Raw genomic sequence first — 22,611 nt, 5'->3', positions numbered from 1 at the left:
CGGTCCGACAGTTACGACGTAACAGCGGGGTTCCCAATACATTGTATCCTATGAGAGCTATGCCGGGATCGGTGGAAAACGACGTAACAGCCGGGAAAACGCAGCAGTGAGGAACGTAACAGCGGGGTTCTACTGTAAGCGGGAACGTATCAACGAGGTTCTACTGTATACTGTTTAGGTGTGGGCACTTCTCGGCTTGCATGCAGAGCGCATTCGACCAGATAAAGTAACAACGGCGCGCGTCTGTTGGTCCGGTGACCGCAGCGGGTATCTAGCGGCGGGAAGATGCAACCTAAAGAGAGAAAATGCTTTCTGCACCGTTGCTATAGCAACCGACGCAGTCGGCGGCAACGCCGGCGTCCGCTGCATGTCTTGTTTTTCGCTCGTGAAAAACGCGGTATGCGTTTCTAACTTGAGTTGCTGGCGTGCCGTAGCCGCGTTCGCTGACTAGGAAATTCAGATTTCCCGCAAAGCGCCAGTTGCTACGGGAACGCGTTTTTGTGTTGAAGTTGCATCATCCCGCCGGTAGGTATCCGCTGCCGTCAGCGGTCCGACGGGCTCTCGGCGTCGTTACTTTATCTGGTCGATCGCATCTTGCGAGTGTCCTCACCTAAAGAGTATATATCTTACACCGTGGTCATATTCTCCTCATGGGTTGTGCTGCAAAAGCAGACGATGCAGTGTGCCATTGTAGCCATGGCAACCACTCCTCCATTGCTGATTGGCCATGTCACTGTGGTTGCTGTAGAACACGGTGAAAATGGGCCCCATACCCATTGTTCGCACGGCAAGAGAAGTTTGACATGCGCGAACAAAACTGCTTGCGCACGGCAGCCCGAGAATGGCAAACCCCAAGCCACCATGCTGTAACGTGAACGATGATGGGGCCTTGCATAAAAAGCAGTCTAAACAAGCAGCATGGTGGATGACTACTTGCAGCACGTGCGACTGCTTCCAGCATCTTGAAAAGCTTTTAGCGCAAAAAAAGACAGGGACACAGAGGGAGGGAACAACACCAGCGCTAACTATCAACTGAAGGCTTTATTAGGCCAGAAGAAAACATATATACTTGGACTACGTCACCCGCGGCACATGCGCACGGTCAACAGTGCAAACCAAGGCACTATCTCTCCATACCTATCGTTAACCCCTTTCCTTTAGGAGCGAAACTTCTTTGTTAGAAATCGTTACTGACGGGTGACTGATGCAAGATGATCCCCTGATGTGTATGTGATAAGCCTCTGCCAGTTCTCACGTGGTGTGATCACGGTGCTTAAATAAGGTGACCGTGTCAGAAAAGCGTGCTTCGCATCCACACTGCGCAGAATGCATTGCTGAGTGCGTGAGCGGCTTTCCGTTTACAAAATGGGCCCAGTGCTTCCAGCACCGGGCCCATTTTGTAAACAAAGATGGTGGCGCTCACACATGCGTAATGTGGTGGCACTTTGCACAATTAAGGTGTGCAGCAAATATATTTGAGTGCATTTTGGAGTGTGCTGACCATGCGCAAGCCGATAATGTGTGGGAAAACATACCGTCGCTTTTTGTTGTTGCGGGATTCCAGCTTAGAAACATTTCATTGTTGAGAGATGCAAGATGCGTTGAATCCTATGGGCATTCACCCGGTACGGAAAAATGTTTTGTTGTGAAAATTCCATTGTTACACAATTTCGTTATTGTGGGTGTTAATCGTAGCACAAATTTTAAGGAATGAGGCAAGAAAAAGAAGCATGAACAGAAGCTTGACGAGCCCCATCTCCTCTTGCATGGAGCAGCAACAGCACAGATTTACGCATAGTTATGGTGAAACAACTAGTTGAACATGTGAAGGAAAAATCAGTTACATTGTTAAAAGGATGTCTGCAATGCAAGTTGGTTTTGAGGAGGATACACCATGAGGTTTTCTTGTTGAGCTGAATAAACAAATAGATGAAGTAAGTCAATGCTGATTACTGTGCTTGTCGAACACAAGTGTACCAAAAGTTTATGCAGACAGTTGCTGTAAGCGTAATGTTCATTTTATCGGCACAGAAAGATGCACTTTTACCTATGAAATGTTACTTGCTCTGTGTCGACTGGGTTACCTGGGCAGCCAATATGTGAAATGGTACAAATACTACACTCCTGCAAAATGGCCAACATAGCAGTGTTTTAGCACACAACCGTGGAATTCACAGAAGACGCCACTAAAGTTAGCCATGGTTAGCCTTCTCTTATTATATTTCAAAGCAGCGTAATCATTTTTAAGGCTGATTTTTATTTCAATTTACTTGTTAGAAATGAGATAGGTTAGTGGAGCTGGTATGATATTCTTTTTATTTTTCTTATTTATTGATAACTGTTCTTCCAGTAATAGCCATCTCTTGATTTTATTTATATGAGTTTCTGATGTGGCGTCTGTGAAACCTATATGCCAAGTGCAGTCAGTCGTGCAGCATGGAACTAGAAAATACATGTGTTAAGAAACATGCATGCCAAGTTAAGTAGTCAATGTGTTTCACTTCTGCAATGTAACCAGCCTCTAGAGTTACATCCAAAACCACACTACACATTGCTTATTTCGGGCAGAGTGTTCTTCGTATTGTAGAACTGTAATTGTAGAGATTGAAATCTTTGTTTATGGAGGTGTGCAAATATTTGTGCTTCAAATTCATGTAGAATAGTATGTAATAGAATAATTTGATTCGACTTGGGCGTTCATAGTATTCGTACCTACGAATAATTTGTTATGAATGAACAGCAGGTAATGCTTTACATGTGAATCAAGCTGAAATGTGGTTTGGCTGCAGTGTCAGCTTGTTGTTTTGAGAAACTGTTTATTTGGGGGAAGTACCCTCTTCCACGAAGTCACGCTTCAAGGTTAAGTGTGCATGTTACCTGCACGCTGGTTGATAATTTTTTAAAGTTTAAAAGCCCGTAAAACATGTTAAATGTCTTAAACAGTTCTAAATATGGCAAATTTTAAAACCGTAACACATCCTTCTGCCAATAACTTGCACCCTACCAGAATTCAAAGCCTGCTACTCTTTGAATTAGCTTCAAGATAAAGTGATGCCCATTACTATTCACTACAACTTCGCACCAAACCAAAAAAAGTTATATTTGCACAAGCCTAACCCTAAGGCATTGTCACTAATCCCGTTAATGGGGACGGCAATCGCCGGCCGGATTCTAAGGGCTGGCGTCAAGGCCCTCCGAAAACGCACCACGAAAGCGCGGACAATTTAGAGTTGGTCCTTTGGTGCGCCAGCGAACGCCGGTTGTGGTCCAAAGACCGAGTCAGAGCCGAGAGTCGATAACACAAACGAAAACGAAATATATTCTCAGTTAAGGCAATACAAATAACACAAACACGTGCACACTCGGCTGGTACCAGTTACAGCTTCACAATAATACTCAGATGGTGTTTACACAACGGGAGCTAAACAACCAGATCACACGCTACAAGTGCAATCGCATGCATTACAACTATTCAATGACCGTTAAAGTCCTGAATAGATAATGGCGTATCCAGTCCACAATACTTGGACAGTAATCGAATGCTTCTCTTCAAGGAAACACTCACGCCAGCTCCAGCGTTGATCGTCGTAGCTCAACCGTCGTCGTGACTTGTCACGGCTCACACGGTGTCGTCATCTGATTCTTCCAGATCGACGAGCGACTGACCGCACACCATCATAAACACGTCTTCTTTGGCTAACGGAGCCACACTTAGCGTAACTTCACCATCACCGGGCCGACTGACTCGCTCACTCCTTCGCTGACTTCTCGACTCCTGTCTGCACTACTCGACTCTCGTCGTTTGCACGCTTTTATCCCTTCTTCCCCGGTTTCCAGAAGCGTCGGGAGCGTTCTTCGGCGTGCAATACAGCTAAGGCTACAGAAGGGGCGAGAGCTTTCTCGTAGGTTCGAATCGCGGCGGCACCGCTCGAGGATGCGTCCCCCTCCTTCTAGAACCATCCAGGCTTTGCCGGGCGTTCGATCGTGTCGACGGTGTCTGGCTCGAGTGGGTGAGGAGGATGCGGCGCGCCGGCGTCTTTTGATGCTTGTTTTTTCGTCTTTTGTGCTTCTTGGGCGAGCGGTTCGCGCCGTTCTGTCTCGTAGCCAGCTGAAAGCGGCCTCGCGCGCGTTTTATAACCCGCTAATTTGTGACACTGCCCCCCACTTCAAGAATATTATCACATAATATTCAAACAACACAAATTAGCGCGCACATACACATCCAAAAATGTCCCACAGACAGAGTCCATAACTCAGTCCTTCACACAATGCGCAACACATTCATAATAGAACTCTCAATACAATTCACAGGGCATTTCAATGCCACGACATACAAAAGATAAACTCAAGTACATAAGTACAAGACACCAACATACCGTATTTATTCGAAAATAGGTCGGGCACGAATATAGGTCGACCCCTACTTATAGCGCTCTACGAGAAAAAAAAAAAAATATTCGAAAATAGGTCGACCCATGTTTTTTTTTAGAAACAGGAAAATTGAAACATAGCACACCTTTATTTACAATTAACTTAGCGCCCTAGTCGCTGCCGGGAGTGTCATGTTCGTCAGATGTGCAAGGAAGGTTGTCGGATTCTTCGCAGGCATCCTCGGCATCCGAAATGACGTCGACTTCGCTGCCATCGATTGCGTTGGGAATGCAGCACTTTTTAAAGCCAGTCACGATAATTTCCGCTGGCAAGTCTTTCCGCGCGTCCTTCACCCACGTCGCAACTTCATTGAGGGAAGCCCTTCTCGCGGCGTCCCGTCGGTGTCATTGCAGCATCCTCCTTCAAGCCACTCTTTGTAACTCTTCGCCACCCGGTCCTTAATGTAGCCGGGACGTCATACCTAGCGGTATGACGACCAGGTCTGTTGGCCTTCTGCAGGGCCTCCTTGACGCCCGGAGCCTCAGTTCTTTTTCAAGAGCGTCATGCCTGCCAGTTGCTGGGCCGCGAAAAGCACGACGCTATCCATTGCACGCGAACAGTCGGTCCCGCTGCTTCCGCCAACCCCTAATCAACTTTTACGTCGAACTCACACTGAGCGGCACAATTGCTGGAATTCTCGGCAAAAAGTATCACTTGACGCTTGAAGTCAGCTGTGTAGCTCTACCGACGTGACACCGTCCAACCGCGCATTTGCAAATGCGAACCGTCACGTCAGATCAAACAACAAACAAAGAGTGAGGCCTTAGGCCAGTGCCAGTGCGGCTGCGCGTCGGCAGGCAGCACGGCTAGGGGGCTAGGGACTTCACGGCCTACCTAGGGAAATCACGGGTTCCAGCGCAAACATGGTGGAGCGGCTGCATTTCGCGGGGGCTTTGAAAAGGCGGTGTGCAGCTATTGCACAAATAACTTTTTTTTCTTAGTTACTTAGTCGGAAAAGGCGAACGGGTACGGTTTTTATACCAGATTTTATGGTATATAATGTGCGTATGTAGCAGGAACTGCTTGAAGAACAGCAGGCGCGGCAGTTGAACGCCATAGGTGCGGTGCTTTTGGTCGCTTTGATCGCGAATATAGGTCGAGATTCTTTGGTCACGAATATAGGTCGATAGCTGATTATGGGCAACATTTTTGGGAAAAAAAGGTCGACCTATATTCGAATAAATACGGTAGCTTTCATATAAACAATGCGAACGCACAAAGCTCTGCAATTATAATGCATATACAATTATATCAATAGCATTGTACACATAATGTTAAGCAAACGACACTTGGGCTCACTAGCCATACACACTTGACACAGGGAATAATAACACTTCACACTCAAAACTCAAACCATTTCCAACAAATTCGATTCCAACACCCTATCCTGTTAAATTCGGGTCGCGCTTACGCCCCTTCTTTCGGTGCTCGCTCGCTCTCTTATTGTTTCTCTTCTTTTTCTTGCGAGCCGTTCCATTTTACGGTGCCGGAGGGGGCGTCTCTGCTGTCGTCGACACATTCGACACTAGCAAGACGTGGTCGCGTTCGTTAGAACGTTCGCGGTGCTTCGCCAACTTCTGCGCGCCGTGGTGTTTTGCTTGGACGACCACCTTCGTCATCTTTTGAGCCGCAGATGATGGTGGCCGCTCAGTTGCAACATCACCTGCTCGGCGCGTCTTCACAGGCGGTACAGCGACCATTGGTGCCGCATTGTTGCCGTTCTCTGACACCTCGGCTTCAATCTGAGCTTGGCGACATCCTTCATGAGATTCCCTTCCGCGCTTCCTTTTTGTCGCGGTTCCCGAACTGACGAGGGCTCCATCTTCGGGGCTTCTCCCAAACGTTCAGGATCGTATGGCCCTCGAGCTCCATCGATGTTTCCCACGATTAGGTCAAACAGGGGGTTATCCATGCACAGGGCAGTAACTCTCCCGCTGAAGTAAGGGGTCTCAACTTCAATCTTGGCTTCAGGAAGCATTCGAATGGAACTATCAAGCAGGCAAACCGGTTGGTTATTGCCTGTGAAGTCACTCTCTCGGACCAATTTCTTTCGTACGATAACAGTGGTGCACCCACTATCTCTTAATACCGTGACTTCCTTTCCACCAACTTTCCCCTTAACTGTCGGCATTTCTTTCTTTGTGTCTGTTGTCACCGCAGCACCAATGAAATCCATCTTCTTCCCGCTTTTCAGTTCGGCCAATTCATCATTGATCGCTTCTGTTTCCTCGTTTGGCGGGGCATACGCACAAGCTGCTTGGTGGACTTTACTCGCATCGATTCGACATGCGTCTGCTTTGTGCCCAGTCTGTCCACATTTAAAACACTTCATCACACTGGGGCGTGAGAAGTTGGTCCGACAACTGTTAGCGCGATGGCCCACCCGATTACACAGAAAGCATCGCGGAACACTCTCTGGTGCATGCTTCTTTTCTTCAGTTGCCGGTTTCTTCGAAGCCGGTTTCTTCGAAACGTTGACGCATAACCTGACAAAAAAAAAGAAACCGGGAGGAATCGAACTGACGACCTGCAGCCATAATACTATGGAGAGCGCGCCAACCAACTACGCCACGAACACCACACGACGAGGGTGTCTAAAGCGACCAAAAATCTACGGTAAAGGGGCCCCATCACTTTTACGACGGTACTGCGCTGACGGGCCCCATCACCGTAGTCACCGCTTTACGACGACGGGGCCCGTCACTATAAGTACGTCGCTATTATGACGGCCCCCGTCACTATTACAATTTATACTACGGAGACTGGCCTCGTCACTTTTACGACGGTACTGCGCTGACGGGCCCCGTCACCGTAGTCAGTGCCAATTGAAAATGGAACTACTGTTTGCTGCAACCACCGTGCAAGAAACGATGATTGTTATTGATGCGGTTATCGAAAGCGACTACATAGCTCTGAAGGTGCACGTCTACTGGAGCAGTAGATTAAAGGCAATAAAGCCATAAAAAGGCTCAAAGCCTTTCAGCGTTCCTGTCATTCTCTTATGACTATAGCGGCACGGACTTCGGCACTTAGTTTTCAGGCGGCTTCTTGTGACGCTTTAACATGCACGTTGTTGGCAGCCAGCTGCGTCATCCGTTATTGATTCGTTCGTACAGTTGAACCTGGATGTTTATGAAATTGACAAATGTCGGCAATATTTCGTTATATACAGGTTTTCGTTACATGCAGTTTCACGTGAAAATCGCCAAGTATCATGCAAAACAAAACCAAAACGAGACAGACATTACTTCAGAAGATCTCACCTCTCACATTTATTCAGAAGAAAATAACTGCGTGATTTTGAATTTTGTTTTCTTCATATATGATGACATCAAGCGGCGCTCCAAGGAAGTTGATTCGTGAAATACAGCTTCATCATCCTGTGCACCAGCGGCACGACGCAAGATGTTGAACGTGTCTATCACTTCTTTCGTGGTAGGCGCGGCAAACAGTGGATCTTTCTCTGATGCACCTTCATCGTGACCACGATCTTGCACCATTTCAAGCGCCGCATCTGACATTTCTTCAGTACATACGGCACCGCTGTTAGCCAACAAAAATACACCTCCCCGTGTACACTCCCCATTCGCACGCAGCAGCGCATCCCACAATTCGGTTGCATCTGTGGATTCGCGGGCTCCTCTTTGTCGTCGCAGATTCCAGCTTCAACGACCTTTATTAGGGCCTTGGCGAAGAAATTTGAAACCGTCTGAGCTGCAACTTGCCACAACACGGCAATCATTTCGATGGCTTGATAGATGTTGATCTTCGTTTGCTGTTCAAAACTGATGACCAGAAGAATCTTTTCTATCACACGATGGCGGTAGCAGCACTTAAAGCTGTTGTTTATTCCCTTGTCCAATGGCTGTATCAGGGACATGAAGTTGGGAGGAAAATATATCAACTCTATATTTGAGAGTTGAAGGCCGTCAGCGTGGCGTGCAGAGCAATTGTCCAGGAGCAAACAGATTTGGCGGCCTTGTCACTTGATGTCTTCATTGAAGTCTGTAGGGGTTCTTGTCGTCCAGCCAAATGGCGGGATACAGCGCTGCCTCACAACTCAAAAAAACATTTATTCGTAAAAGAAACGGCCAAAAGTTAATCTAACAACTGAACGTCCTCGCGGCCACAATACATGCCATCAACGGTTCAGTTCAGCCTTCGCCACGCCGGCCGTCCACCACACGCGCGCATACACTTCGCCAGTCCGTCGCCAACTGCCTGCCCTTTGGGTCGGCTCGCGCTTTTCTAGGCAATCTGTAGGACGCGCGCATCCCCACTGCGCAGGACGTGTTATCGGGTGCTGATGTGCTCGATTCCCACACATTCCCCCCCTGAGAAAAAGTGCGTTGCCGTTGGTTATCTTTGCTGTCTTCCGTAGGATCATTGCTGGTGTTAACTACCATCGTCTGGCGCACCGTCGATGCGGTCTTTGGCACTGATGTCGGGCTTGTCGACGACGGCGACTTCGTTTCCGCCGACACAGTCCTCACCGCTGTGCTAGAAGTCGGCCTTGCTATGGCGCTGTACTCTCTGTCTCGATTGCGAGCGGCCGCGGCCTTCGTGCCTACCTGCGTGGCAGCTTTCCTTCTTGGCGTGACGGCCTTCACGGGCATTGCTTTGCTGCCTTTCGCTGCGTTCTGTCTAGGCTTTCCTGCAGCTGCTCTTACAGGTTTCTATGCGGCGCATGTCATGGTGGGGGCACCCGCGGAAGATTTCGGCGCCTCCACACTCGCCCTCCCTTGCGCTGCAACAGCCTGGATCTCTTCCTCCATGCAGGCATCCAAGCCGTGGTCGTCGTTGGCTTGCACGATCGAGGCCTCCTTGGTCTCGTGACTAGCGCCTTCGTCCTTGGCAGCAGCAGGATCTCCCACAGCGTTCTTTTTGTTGTCCGCGCTGTAGCCGTGCTCTTCCTTGGGCGCAATGTCGCCGTGCACTGCGGGGTCGTCCATACGGTGGTGCAGCTCACCACCCTCGATGTCACACTCGTCGTCATTCCCATCACCTTTTGCCGACGTGCTCGGTTGTCCAACCAGGGGTGTGCCTGCCAGCATCCCGGCTCCCATGTCATGGTTATCCCCGGCATGCACGACCATGGCCTCCTCAGCCACGGGACTCGTGTCTCCGCCGTCTGTAGTAATGTCTGCCGCGGCGTCGTTGTAATCCTGGCCTGCCGCCTTTGCCGGGGCCTGGTCCACCGGTAGCGGCCCAACTGGAGCCTTCCCATCGGCATTGTTGTTGTCTTTCGCTGGCGTACATCCGCGCCCAACTGGGAGCGGCGGCCATCGCCCGCAGTCCATAGTCGGGACCGCAACGCCCCTCGCCGCGCAATAGGCCGTGGACTCGGCGTGTCCCCGCGCCGCGCAGTACACTGCTGAGGCCACGTCGAGGCGTTCCATTGTCTCCAGGAGTCGCTGCAGCGCCGCATCCATCTTGCTGGTCAGACGAAGCCACTTGCACGTTGGGCGCCACTTGTAGGGGTTCTCGTCGTCTAGCCAAATGGCGGGATACAGCGCTGCCTCACAACTCAAAAAAACATTTATTCGTAAAAGAAACGGCCAAAAGTTAATCTAACAACTGAATGTCCTCGCGGCCACAATACATGCCATCAACGGTTCAGTTCAGCCTTCGCCACGCCGGCCGTCCACCACCACAAGCATCGCTGTCGGCAGAGGCCGACTCACCACTAATGATCTTCTCGACGACTCCATTTCGGCTCTTAAATATTTGCAGCCAGCCGTTGTGAGCTTTGAAGTCATCGTGGCCCAGGATGCAAGCAATATCCTTCGCTTTTTGTTGCGCTGCTTGTGGGCACGTTTCGAGCACGTGTGTCCAAAATCCACGTAAGCATGGCTGTGTCCACATTGGCGTACGCTGACAACTTCATCCTTTTTTTCTTCGAGCTTGTGCCCAACTCTACTGCACTGTGGATGCTGTCTTTTGCACTCGAGATAGTCGACAGGGTGCTGGCAGGAATGTTGAATCGCGCGGCGAAATCCTTCTTCTCGCCGGCGGTGACCGCATTGATGATTGACAGCTTGTCCTTGAAAGACAGAACTTTTACCTTTCTCGGGGAACTTATTTTCGAAGCAAAAAATCACTGTGAGAAATGAGCAGTACACACCGCCGACGTTGACACTTGCGTTAAGGCTCGCGTCGCGTCTACTCACACACGATGCAATAACAACACACACAAGCCTAAAAAAGCAAACAAAATCAGGTACGCATAACAGCGACACCTGGTGTCACGATGCGCAAGCGAAAAAAAAGGGAAAAAAACTCAGATCTGCCACTGAGCAGCGTTAGAGGAGATAGTAGCTTTCATCATCATCGCCGCACACCGAATCGACTGTGCTGGCCATAGGTTGGCAAAAAAATTTGGAGCTCACTCAGACTCACTCAAGAAATATAATTTGCTCTGAGGGCTTACTCAGACTCACACTCTCCAAAATTTTCCTCAGCCGGACTCGCTCGGACTCACTCACTAAACTTTATCTTAACTGGACTCACTCGGAATCAAAACTCACTAACAAATTACTCACTCAGACTCATGGCTTGACTAGAGTCTGAGTGAGCCTGAGTGAGTCGACTCACGAGTCCATTTGCATGAAATTAGGTTTTTCAATCGCGGTGTCAATGCTCTTTAACGCCAATATCTCACGTAATCGGTGCGCTACGATACACCTTTGGTTCTTGTATCTTCAAATACGAGTTTTCAGTGGGTTCAATGAAGGAAGGACATTTTTATGAAATACGCGGTTACCACAAGATACTTTTATCACGAACTTCCTGTCCAAGAGCTTGCGAGGGAAGGCCATGGCACCCCTCCCCCAACTCACGCCCCTAATCAATATATATTGAGGTGGCGCATGAACGCTAGTGCATTGAGGTATGTCTGAATAGACTTTAGTATAAATGTAAGCCGATATAAGGCTGATAGTAGAGCTGAAATTGAGTGGATAGGGCCATAGGTAGGCAATAAAAGGTGGAGCTCACTCGGACTCAGACTCACCAATATTTCCATCAACCACACTCACTCGGACTCACACTCACTGAAATTTTTTCAGTCGTACCAACTCGGACTCAAGCTCACTAAAATATTACTCATCTGGACTCGCTCAGACTCACGGTCCGATCTGAGTCCGAGTGAGCCTGAGTGAGTTGACTCGTGTGAGTTTGCCGACCTGTGGTTCTGGCTCACTGCGCTCGCATGCGTTCCTCTTGCGATCGGCTCTTGCCTTTGTTTTTAGCAATTGCAAAAGTTACGCATTATTTATCCTAATTTTTGGCAGAGCTACTGCTCAAAGTAATGAATGGTGAGCATGGGAAATTTGTTACATCTAGGTCATTTGCCACAGTGCCTTCATCAGGGGCGTAGCCAGAAATTTTTTTCGGGGGGGGGGGGGGGGGGGGTTCAACCGTACTTTATGTATGTTTGTGCGCGCGTTTGTATGTGTGCGTGCCTATATACGCAAGCAAAACTGAAAAATTTCGGGGGGGGTTTGAACCCCCCCAACCCCCCCCTTGGCTACGCCCCTGGCCTTCATTACATGGAGGTAAAAAACACATGGGCTTCTTGGGGAATGAAAAAATTTCGCTAAATCCAGGAATTCGTTAAATAGAGGTTCGTTACATCCAGGTTTAACTGTATATGTTTCAGACAGACATATGCGAGTTGTTTCTACAGAAATAAATGTTTTGTGCCTATATTATTGTTCATAAAAACGACTTTGCTAGGGTTTTGGTGATACAAAATTTCAAGTGATACAAATATTTTGGCTCCTCCTTGAGATTCGTATCCCCAAGATTCTGCTGTACATGTGTGCCCATCTATAGACTGAAATGAAATTTGTTAGTTATCTTGTTCTCATGCTTTTTTCATTTTCGTTGTAGGCGAGCATTCCGCAAGTTCTACCAGAAATTCATCGAGATGGCCTACCCCGTCGAAGATATCTATATAGAGTGAATGCAATGGGCGAGAGGGAGCCAGCGGTCACATGATTGCCTCCACCTTTCCGTTTGCAGAGTGTTACTCGCACCGCGCTGCAATGTTTGTCGGTTTGTTGAGGCTTCACGCAATCTGTTCCACTGCACATTTTTGTCTTTGATGTGCAGGTGATGTGAAACGTTTGTGCATTTTCTGTTGGCACTCGGCACCTCTTTGGCTGTTTCTTCATGTTGTACATGACAACGCTGTTGTGTTGACCACCCAAAAATGGAATCTCAATCGCTGAGGCATGCAGCGCCTTGTAATAATTGCGAGATACAATGCCAAAGCAGATAGGGAAAGAACACGTGCTGGCCTCATTACATTTTGCAGCCGTGTCAGATGTACAGTTTGGTCCGCTTTTAAATGGAACACCGTACTCGCAGCAGGGCAATTTCATGATGTCTTTATTAGCAGTGGCCATGGCTTGCTGTGCTAGTTGTACCGCGTAACAAGCTTTACGGACTTGACGATTCATTTCATTTAACACCAGTTTTGGCCTTCACTCAACTGCACTTAGTATTTACGAATCTAATTCATTTAATAGCATTGCTACATTTAGTGCGCTGAAAAACAACCCTGCTGCTTGGTGCAATTAGATGTACAGCGTCCTGATATAATTAGTCAGTGCACAACTGTAGTATTTACATAAGCATGCAGGGGTAAATTGGACTGATCGGGTGCACTTGGGTGAATGGCGTGTGCCTTGCTTGCATAATTGGACACAGACCAAGTGTTTCATTAAAGAGTCAGTGCGTGCGACCTTCATGGGAAGGAACATCAAACTCATCCTCAATTGTCAACTCTTGTGTTCAAAAGTAGTTTCCAACATGGCAAACTTGTTTCCTGCCACCGTACGTGATTGTAGCCACTGGCCCATTGATAAGCTGCATCCTTAAAAGTGATAATGCGGCTCCATCACCTGGCAAGAGTCAGAAGCAGGTATTCAGCTTTAATGCAAGCTAGGAGATGCGTGTTCAGAAGTCTTGCCATTGCTTTGCATTGGCGGTTGCTCCATTTTGCGAATGCGTCATTTGGTCGTCCTTTTGTGCTGCGTTGTGCTTGGTGGTGGTGTGTACTTGAATCCGTACGGGTTCTGGCAATGACAACAAGGTCGAAGTCGATGTAGTAGGTTCTCAAAGATGGGATGCAGATTCTTTATTTCCGGTCTTTTTTGGTACCAAACTACACGTGGTATTCTTGTTCCACCTAACCGGACCACGAAAAGTTCCATACCGTATTTACTCGCATAATGATCGCACTCGCGTAATGATCGCACCCCTAAATTTTGTCGTCAAAATTCGATTTTTTTTCCCCCGCGTAATGATCGCACCCCGAACTTGCCGCAGCGATATGTCGTGTGCCAAGTCTAGCTGATGATCATCATGTTTACCATCTGTCGAACCTTACGTAAATAACTCTTCAAGACTCACCAAGTGAACTGCTCGCACCAAACAGATTCCTAATTTTTGTCCACCGTTGGCGGAAGCGTGCCGTCTTAGGATAGCAGTAAAGACAAATGCCGTAGTTTTCACCACATGCCCGCCATGTGTTTCTACGTCTGTGGCAGCTGAACGCGCCCATCTCTGTTTCTCTCCTTTAAACATGGCTATGCTGTTGCCGCAAATTTACCGATTTAAACGAAATAATTCATTATTTCGACGGAAGAAACTGTTCTGACGCGCATGACCGACTCATGACCTCCATGACTTACGAGAAAAAACGCGTTCGCTTAGCTCCGCCAGCTGCCATGTTTGTTTTGATCACGTGGTTTTGATATCTCGCAGTGTTAAGGCCCAACCGCATGCACGCGATTTTCGAGCGACGGAGACGAGTGACAGGATTTGCTGTCGCGGAGGGCCATCCATCGCCGTCGCTTGTCGCGTCGCAGGTTTTTGAGAAACCAGAAAAAATCGCTTGTCGCCCGGAAGTGAGTGTGACGATTTCCGGCAACATGGCAGCATCCCTGGTCCTCGCTTTTACTTCGGTTGCAATTTGCTCTTGATGCTTCCAATCGGCGCGTACTTCAAGGAAAGCAAGTTATGGACTACCTTCTTTACAGCCCCATCTCACGTGGAGAGCGAGGCAGCGGCCGTATTTTGTCGTTAATTTTGATCGACGGTTCGTTTTGATGTTTCGGTGGTAGCTTGCTGCATTTGTGGTAGCTTGCTGCAATGTCACATCGTCGTCGTGTGAGGTAGCTCTTCTCCTTGCGAAGCAGCGATGTGAGGCGCTGCCGCTTTTCTTAAACGTTTCATGACAGCAAGAGGAAACGTTGTCGAGATGCGCCTCGTGGGCTTGTTTGAGTGCCGGTTCACGATGGGGCGATACGCGAGTTTTACTGCCGCGTTTAAGCTGAAGGCGGTTACGCGCTCGAGCACGGCAACCGCGCTGCCGGCAGGCATTTCGGCGTCGACAAAATCAGAATTAGGTATTGGAAAAATCAGCGTGAGAAGCTCATAGCTACCAACAGCACGCGCCAGGCTTTCCGCGAAACCAAAACTGGCAGGAGCAAAACTGTCGCCAACACCTTCAAGAAGACAGGCATATCTAACGCGCTCGACGGAACGGATGGTAACCTTCTGTGGGACTGTGATGACACTGCCGGTTCCGACAGGGAATCGAGCGGCGACGACACTGACGCCAGTGACGCTTCAAACTCTGAATGAAAGTTAGGGGGTCAGTGAATGAAAAAAATAGGGCAATATGCAATGCATGTAGTTCCTGCGTAATGTGTGCGTTTATTACAAAGGTAAGCCTTACTCTACTTTTATTTTTGGTTATGTTCAAGATAGCTATCGTAAGAATTCCGATACGCGACTTGTTTGCGTTTTCGGTGCTCAAAATATTTTGCGGAAAATTTACCCCGCGTAATGATCGCACCCCGAAATTTGCGTCAATTTAAAAAAAAAAAAAGTGCGATCATTATGCGAGTAAATACAGTATCTGTATGAGGCTGTGCCATGGTTTTTAGTTTTTCATGCTTGATTTCATTCATGAAAGAAGTGTGGAAGTATCTTTGAACTTGCTTCCATTTTATTTTCTTCAAAAGAGTCATAGCTGGCTGCTATGAAGTGTTCTATAATGCTCCATGGCCAGTGCAGCCTTAGTGCCATCTAACAATTCCAATAATAATAATAATAATAAAGCAAATTCTGTTCTTGGCAACTCAAGCTGCCAAGCCAGAAAGAAATGACAGAAGAGGAAAGCCACTTTTTTTGTTCAGACGACGTTTGGTTTTGCTCAAAAGTCTGACAAGCTGTCCACCAATCTCTACCTGTAAGCATTGGAGACAGATAGTTGTTGTGGCAATTGTTGTTGCCTTTTGTTTTCGTCAGAAAATCATGATTCACGTCCAAAATGTGCGAGAACCATTTTGCAATTGTTGACCGTGAATGTGCAAGCAGTGCATCTTCAGCTGACAGAAGAGGCATTAACGCTCACTCTGAGATGACATAAAAAGACTTGTGTTCAGTATTTGTCGTTCATTGACGTCGAAAATGGCGTCCAGTTGTCAAATCCTCCATGTTTTTATTCGATGTTCAGAGTGACTGAGATGCAATGGTATCATGGCATTCTCTAACCCCCTGACTTTTGCTTTCACGTTTTTCTGTGGCTTTTTTTGTCTACTTTTTTTTGGCTTTTTTGCCTCTGGGTTACCCCTGGCTTGCCAGTATGAGAGTACCGGTGACTGAAGATCTAGTCAACACATTTCACCATTGCTCCTGGATTATTTCGAAGCTGCAATGTCGTTAATCCTCTTCAAAGTACACTTGAAGGCACCTTACTGGTGAGGGTGTTTCTCAAGCAGTTTGTCGCAATTTTTGGTTAATCACAATGACTCGGTGATCTTGGGGTGCTGCTGGTTGTGAGAACACACTTCCAGATTGAGGAGCAGTACCACAAAATGGACAAATGCTTTGAGAGCACAAGGACTACTCTTGGTGCATTTCGTCTTGAAGGTCACAAGTGAGTAAGCGTTTATTAACATTAAAGGTCACAAGTGTGTGATTGTTTGCACTCGCCACACATACTTGAAGTATTGAAAGGGAAACCGCTCTGCAAACAACACAAGCTAAAGTGACATTTATGCATTATTTTGTGCATTTGTTCTCTGCTTGCGCCATGTCACAAGAACGGCATTTGTTGCTCTTGCGGCATTTGTTGTGCACTTTTATTTTTAAATTTCTATCTTATACCCACTGATAACCTTCAGTGCCAGAAACAATATAACAGTTTTTTTGGCAGCTATGTCCTCTTCTATTCTTTAATATGTACCCTTATGCTTTTTTGTCGCATGTTCAATTTTCGTTTGAGGCCATTCCTTTTGGTTGTTGCTTGTGGTGAAACTCGACGCACCAAATTGTGTGCTGGTAAATAGGAAAACCAATTTGTATTTTGCTACCAATTGCAGCGACATGCAGCTGGCAGGTATGCTTTTAATGAATCTATGTATAACTAATGAATGCTATCAGTATTTTTTTTCTGTTTATAAAGAAGTGTTTCCGTTTTATTGGCTTCATTACCATTGAAATGCACCTTTTAATAGTGTATTTGACTTTACATGTCTTTTGCTTGACACCTTATTTTTTTGGAGATGTTTTTCATACATTTACGGAGGCAACTTTGTCCTCAATTGCTAAGCAATTTTCATGGGCATTACTTTTTCATTGCAATGCTATTTATTTTGCTGCATTTACACTTATTAAGTGGCCACTGTCCAAATGCACACTAAAGGCAAAATTGTGTCAGTCTGTGCTGTAAATTATTATTCAAGAACACCTGAACATCTCGGAAAGTCATGACTGAAAAGGTTACATGTGTATTTTTATATTCTAAAACCACTTTTAGAGGTTGCAGTCTTATGCCAGTGATCCAGAGGACCATGCAGAGAGAGTGCCACTTACGAGTTGGGTGTGAAGGCACATTGTTGGTTACATCTTTGCAAGCCCAAGAATATTAGGCAAGCGCATGTGCTGTGATGTTTAAATGGAAGAAATTGGTGTCTGCCAAAATACCACAGTGACCACAACACTTTGCTGCGGAACTGTTGAAGTTTGCAGGAAGCTTCTTAGATTAAAAGCAAATATAATTAATGTGGCTGCATAAAGCAGGTTTTTGCAGCTCGACTGTTTTGCAAGATACCCTGATTATCGGAAGTTCTCAAAAAGTTGAGGCATAGCGATCCTACAGCACATTCCTTCAGGTACAAGTAGAAAAAGTATCCTTGTGCACTTTGTTACTTTGTCCATTGGCAGTAATGTTGCTGAGCATGCTAGAGGGAAAACTAGTTTTCACTTCAGGATCACGAATGGCTTTTGAGCAATTGCTTAGTTGAACATCTCAAACCATATGAAACTTATTTTAATTTGTGGTGTGCTTGCATTGTCTGCATACATTGTAGCAGCGTAGTGTTGCATGGTATGTGAGCAAGTGTGATAAGTGTGTAAACTAGGGTCGGAAGATCTGCTGATATGCTGGTAGCAGTACTTGCTTACCAGTACTAGCCCTCTTTGTATTATATTTCAGACATGCTGTTAGTGGTACTGGTACCATTTACCAGTATGCAGTGGCTGGTACTAGCACCTTTTGCGATAAGACTCTGGCATGGTGCCGGTATTCAGTGGCTAATACCAGTACTTATTGTCAGACATTCTCTCGTATTGTGCTAGTACCAGTATTCAGTGGTACTAATACTCTTTGGCTTAAGTATCACACAAGCTGTTATGTTGTTCTGGTGCCAGAACATGATGGTACAAGTGCTGTTTTGGTTGAGTGTCAGACACGTCATGTGGTGCGGGTACCAGTACTGATTGGCTGGTACTATCTCTCCGGGTTAAATGTCGGACATGCTATCATGTGGTACTAATACCAGTACACAGTGGCTGGTTCTAGCATTTGAGTTGTCTCGTGTGTTCTAATGTGGTACTAGCACAAGTACATACGGGCTGGTACCAGCACTCTGGGTTAAGTCTCAGACATGCTCTTATGTTGTATTGGTGTCAGTACTCAGTGGCTGGTACTGGCATCCATTCTGTTGTCACGGAGTACTACATTAAATGGTACCAGCATTGCACAAGGGCAGGCACATCCGAGTGACAGTACCACAAGATTTTGTGTGGTACTTGTCTGCAGTGATGGGTACCAGTGCTTTGTGGCATAAGAGTCACTGCATACTGGGGCCGGTATCACACCTGACTGCAGCGCCGGGCCGTTACTAGTCTGTCAAAGCAGCATCACTGCATGCTACAGATGTGTAGGCCTACAGATGTTCATATTTAGTTGAATCTTCAGTATAAAACATAACGAGGACGTAAAGAAACATTAAGGCAACACTGTACATTAAATGGCCAACGAAGTCTGAGAAACATGGGCTGCACAGTACATTGCTGACTCATCGTGCACTTCTGCAGCTTGACGCATTGCCCGTTTTATTTCAGATGAACTGAGAAATTTGCCTTGGAGGTAAAAGTCGCAAACATTTGCAGAGCACATGCACGTTCCTGTTTGGTCATGATATTTTGTACACACGCCCGTTTTACATCCCGGATGTTGAGCAGTACCTTTGCCTTTGCGAGAGCTGCAATCAGTGCTTGCTTTCAGGCATTTTCAGCACACGGTCACATGACCACAACAATTTACAGTTGTGGTACCCGCAGTAAGCGTGACGGTCTGCATGGCCGACGTGAAAGTAGAGTTCCATCCAACATGAGGACTATCACTGTCAACCTGCACACCCCCCTCACCCCAACGCAAGTGCACGTTGTCTAAGGGCTAATTCACACCTGCGACTAGCACCGTTGGTCGCGCGACCATTTGTAACTGGCAACCGAAAAGCAACTCGACACCAATTACATTCACACACGCGTGCGAGTATAGCCGTCGATGCACAGACTGCTCGCATTGCTATTGCCCCGCAAAATAACCTGAGGCCCTGTTTCTCTGCATCTGATTGGTTCAGAGGTTTGCGACTGCAGTCACACAGTCGAACAGTGAGCGACTGAGCCAAGACGGTCGCATTTCGACCATAGTGGCAATTTGCGACTGACTTGGTTGCGCGACCGGTGCTATTCGCACGTGTGAACGAGCTTTAAACGTTGTGTTGACCGCCAAACGCGCCACGCTTTCTTATTGCCTTGGGCAAGTGGGTCTTGAATGCTGTTGAGAGTGCTTTTTATAAAGGTGAAACATTTTTGCGCCCGTTTTTGTGAAACTAGTCTAGTTCCGCTTGTTCGCTTTTTTTTAGCACTTTATACAATGCTTTTTGGACTACTTACAGAAATGGACGAGTGCTTTTTTTTTAATGAGCATTCCGTGTTTGCGTTATATTGTAGAGCGGATTGTGACATGAACGTAGTATTGTGTAGAGGAGTGTAGTGCGTAGAGCGTTGAATATGTTTTATTTTAGCGCTGCCTGCACTTTAGAGTGTTTTTGCTCATTTTTACTGATGCGCTGCTTTTTTGTCATTTGGCGATATGTGTTTGCCTTTGAGAGTTTTACCTAATAACATTTTTTGTTGTCATTTTATGCAAGTGGCGCGCTGTTTGCGAACCTGTAAATACTACAAGTCAAGGGAGCAGCATTCTGATTGCACACTTTCATATTCCCTACCTACCCACCGTATCTTTGCCGCAGGCTGTGTTCATTGTGATGTGTGCTGCTTCTTCATTTAGAATTTGTTTTGATTACTGCATGCAGCCGACATGTCATTTTTTAAAAATCTGTTTGGCAATGGGCTTTCCAGCAAATGTCTTGTACAAAGCACCATGTGTAAAGCTGTTAGCCATAGCTTGTATGCCTTGTAGGCGACTTCATAAGCTAGGTGACCTCAAAAAAATAGATGTTGAGTGTTTTTGAATGTGAGATTGTACAAAAATGAAAAGAATGGTCAGAGTTTCTGTTACTTGAACAGAGACGCGATTCTGCTGTTTCTTTTGCTAAAGGTTCACAATTTGTTTCACTGCGTTGAATTGCAAAAGATTGAAGAGAATGTGATGCTGTATGGTGCTTTGATGAGAAAATGTTTTCCTTCTTTTACAATTGCTGCTTTAACCAGCACTCAAAATGCTCAGTATGTACTGAACATGTGCCACAAATTTGTACAGGTATGCTGCACAAAGTAAACACTTGTACTTGTAAGTCTAGTACGTATGTTCTTTTCATTATAATCAAGGTATTATTGTCAGCACCTTTATGTTCTTAGAGATTTAATATGTTGCACCCACATTATTCTATTTACAGTTGAGATTGTGTTACTCAGCTGTGAGAGGATTTGCTCAGAAACCTCTTTGCTCCCGCGCCTGGTTTGATTTTTATCCTTATATGGAAAGGCGAATGTGTTCATGTACATGTATTTGCAAGAATGCCATGTAAAGTTTCTTTGGAAGAAATGAATGATGCCTAGTGCAAAATGTTCACTTGTTTCTTTCCTTTGTAAGATGTGAAAATGAGCAGTTTGAATTTAATGTAAACGTTACGGTGATGACAGACATTCTGTCTGCAGTTTTGAGATTGCTGACTGGTACGGAGTGTGGTGAGCTGCTGGACGCCAGTACTAGAAAGACTTGTAGCATGGTGTTCGCACACTTAGCTGTGCCATACAACTGCCATGAAAGGACGAAGCTAAAGGCAGTGTACTCCCATGGCAGTTTCTCCCCGTGCTCGATAACTCATATCGGTCATCTTACACACACACGCAAAGATATGTACCGTTATGTGATATTTCACTGGAAAACGAATGACTACAGCGGTTTCCTGTGGTATCTCGGACACTCTTGAGGTGCAGTGCCACTGGCGACGCTGATCGCTGCGCCAGCATTGTAAGGCACCTGGAAGCTGCCAGAACTGTTTCTAAAATAGCAGCAGTTCTAACATCGCAGTGATGCCACATTGCCCGTGGCATCATGCCAACATGGCACATTTCTTTAGAAGGTCGTTCAGTGAGCTCAAGTGCTGTGCTCATTATGCTATCACCATCAATACAGTTCTTTGGCTGCAAAACTGCCAAGTTTCTTGCCATATGATAAATGTAAGCGAAAACACAATAATAAAACACCTAGCGGAATGGTTCATTGTTATTGAACGGATCTACAGCCAGGACAGCTGTCCAGAACATGTGGTTATATCTTGGTGGAAATGAAAATACAGTGAATGAAAAGACCGTAGAAATGAAAGACCGTGAAAGTGATAGATTTAAGCATCGTTTTCACGATTGGATTAATATAATATTTTTAAATCGCGTTTAAAAGTAAAAAAAAAAAACCGGCATGCCACGCAGATCTTGATGCTGCACTGCGAGTCATTCCGTTTGCTGAATGTAGCTGCTGCTTTTATGCGCACCATAATTAGTGCTCACTATTAAAGTATCTATCTTATTATCTATCCCTGCTCTCTGCTTCGCTGCTTACGAGATAAAAGGAGTTGACGCTGAGAAGCGGCGCTACCTTCGCGGCAACTGCTGGAGCATATCGAGCCGGGGCACATGCGCGCAGAATGCACGCATGCGCAGCAAACCACAGCGCATAAACACGAACCGCAGTTAGGCTACCGCAGTTATGTTGCTCACCTCTCATTGTTTGCAGCATGTGTTGTGTCTACGACTTCACAGCCACCGCATGTCGAAAAATTCTGATTATAAATGTTTGAGAGCGTTTGCCGCGTTGTCATTTCGTGTTTATGCACTCTAACCTATAATTCATTCTAAAAGACGGCGTGCAAACACGGACTCAAGAAGGAAGTCAAGACACCACAAACGCCGGCTAACAACTGCAAAGGCGCACAACGGCGGAAAAGGAAGAAGGCACAGAAAATCACAGCATATCCACGGAGTGAATGATGATGAGTGGGCGAAGCTGCGGAGGTTCATCGGTAAACCGTGAATCTTCCGTGAATTCTGCCCAGTACATCATCACCGACGTGAGATCGGGCGCGTTTATACTAAAGGTTCGATGAGTTATGACGACTTGCAGCTCACTTTAATTTTACATGTACGCTGTGAATTTTCATTGTATAGAAAACCATTGCTTTAGAAAACATCTGGCGTCTTTCGTTGGTTTATTTCATCAATCAACGGCGTTTTGTACAAAATTTTTATTGTTTAATCACGCACAGGAGAAACCTCACCAGGCACTACCATGGAGGCAAACAATGGGAATGAGAGACAGAAGTCGGCTTTTAGCTAACACTTACACTT

General features: G+C 46.4%; 1 protein-coding gene across 1 annotated transcript in view; it reads left to right on the top strand.

The window, feature by feature from the left end:
* Positions 1-20,836, top strand: part of LOC119402225 (JNK-interacting protein 1-like) — a 59,849-nt gene extending 39,013 nt beyond the window's left edge. Inside the window, 1 exon segment of the mRNA XM_049418551.1 lies at positions 12,325-20,836. Coding sequence (XP_049274508.1) covers positions 12,325-12,397 — 73 coding nt within the window. The 3' untranslated portion in view covers positions 12,398-20,836.
* The last annotated feature ends 1,775 nt before the right edge of the window (positions 20,837-22,611 follow it).

This window comes from Rhipicephalus sanguineus, chromosome 8 (genome assembly GCF_013339695.2).
Source record: "Rhipicephalus sanguineus isolate Rsan-2018 chromosome 8, BIME_Rsan_1.4, whole genome shotgun sequence".
Lineage (NCBI taxonomy): Eukaryota > Metazoa > Arthropoda > Arachnida > Ixodida > Ixodidae > Rhipicephalus > Rhipicephalus sanguineus.
Note: the sequence above shows the minus strand (reverse complement) of the source record. Positions and strands in the feature narration are given on the sequence as shown.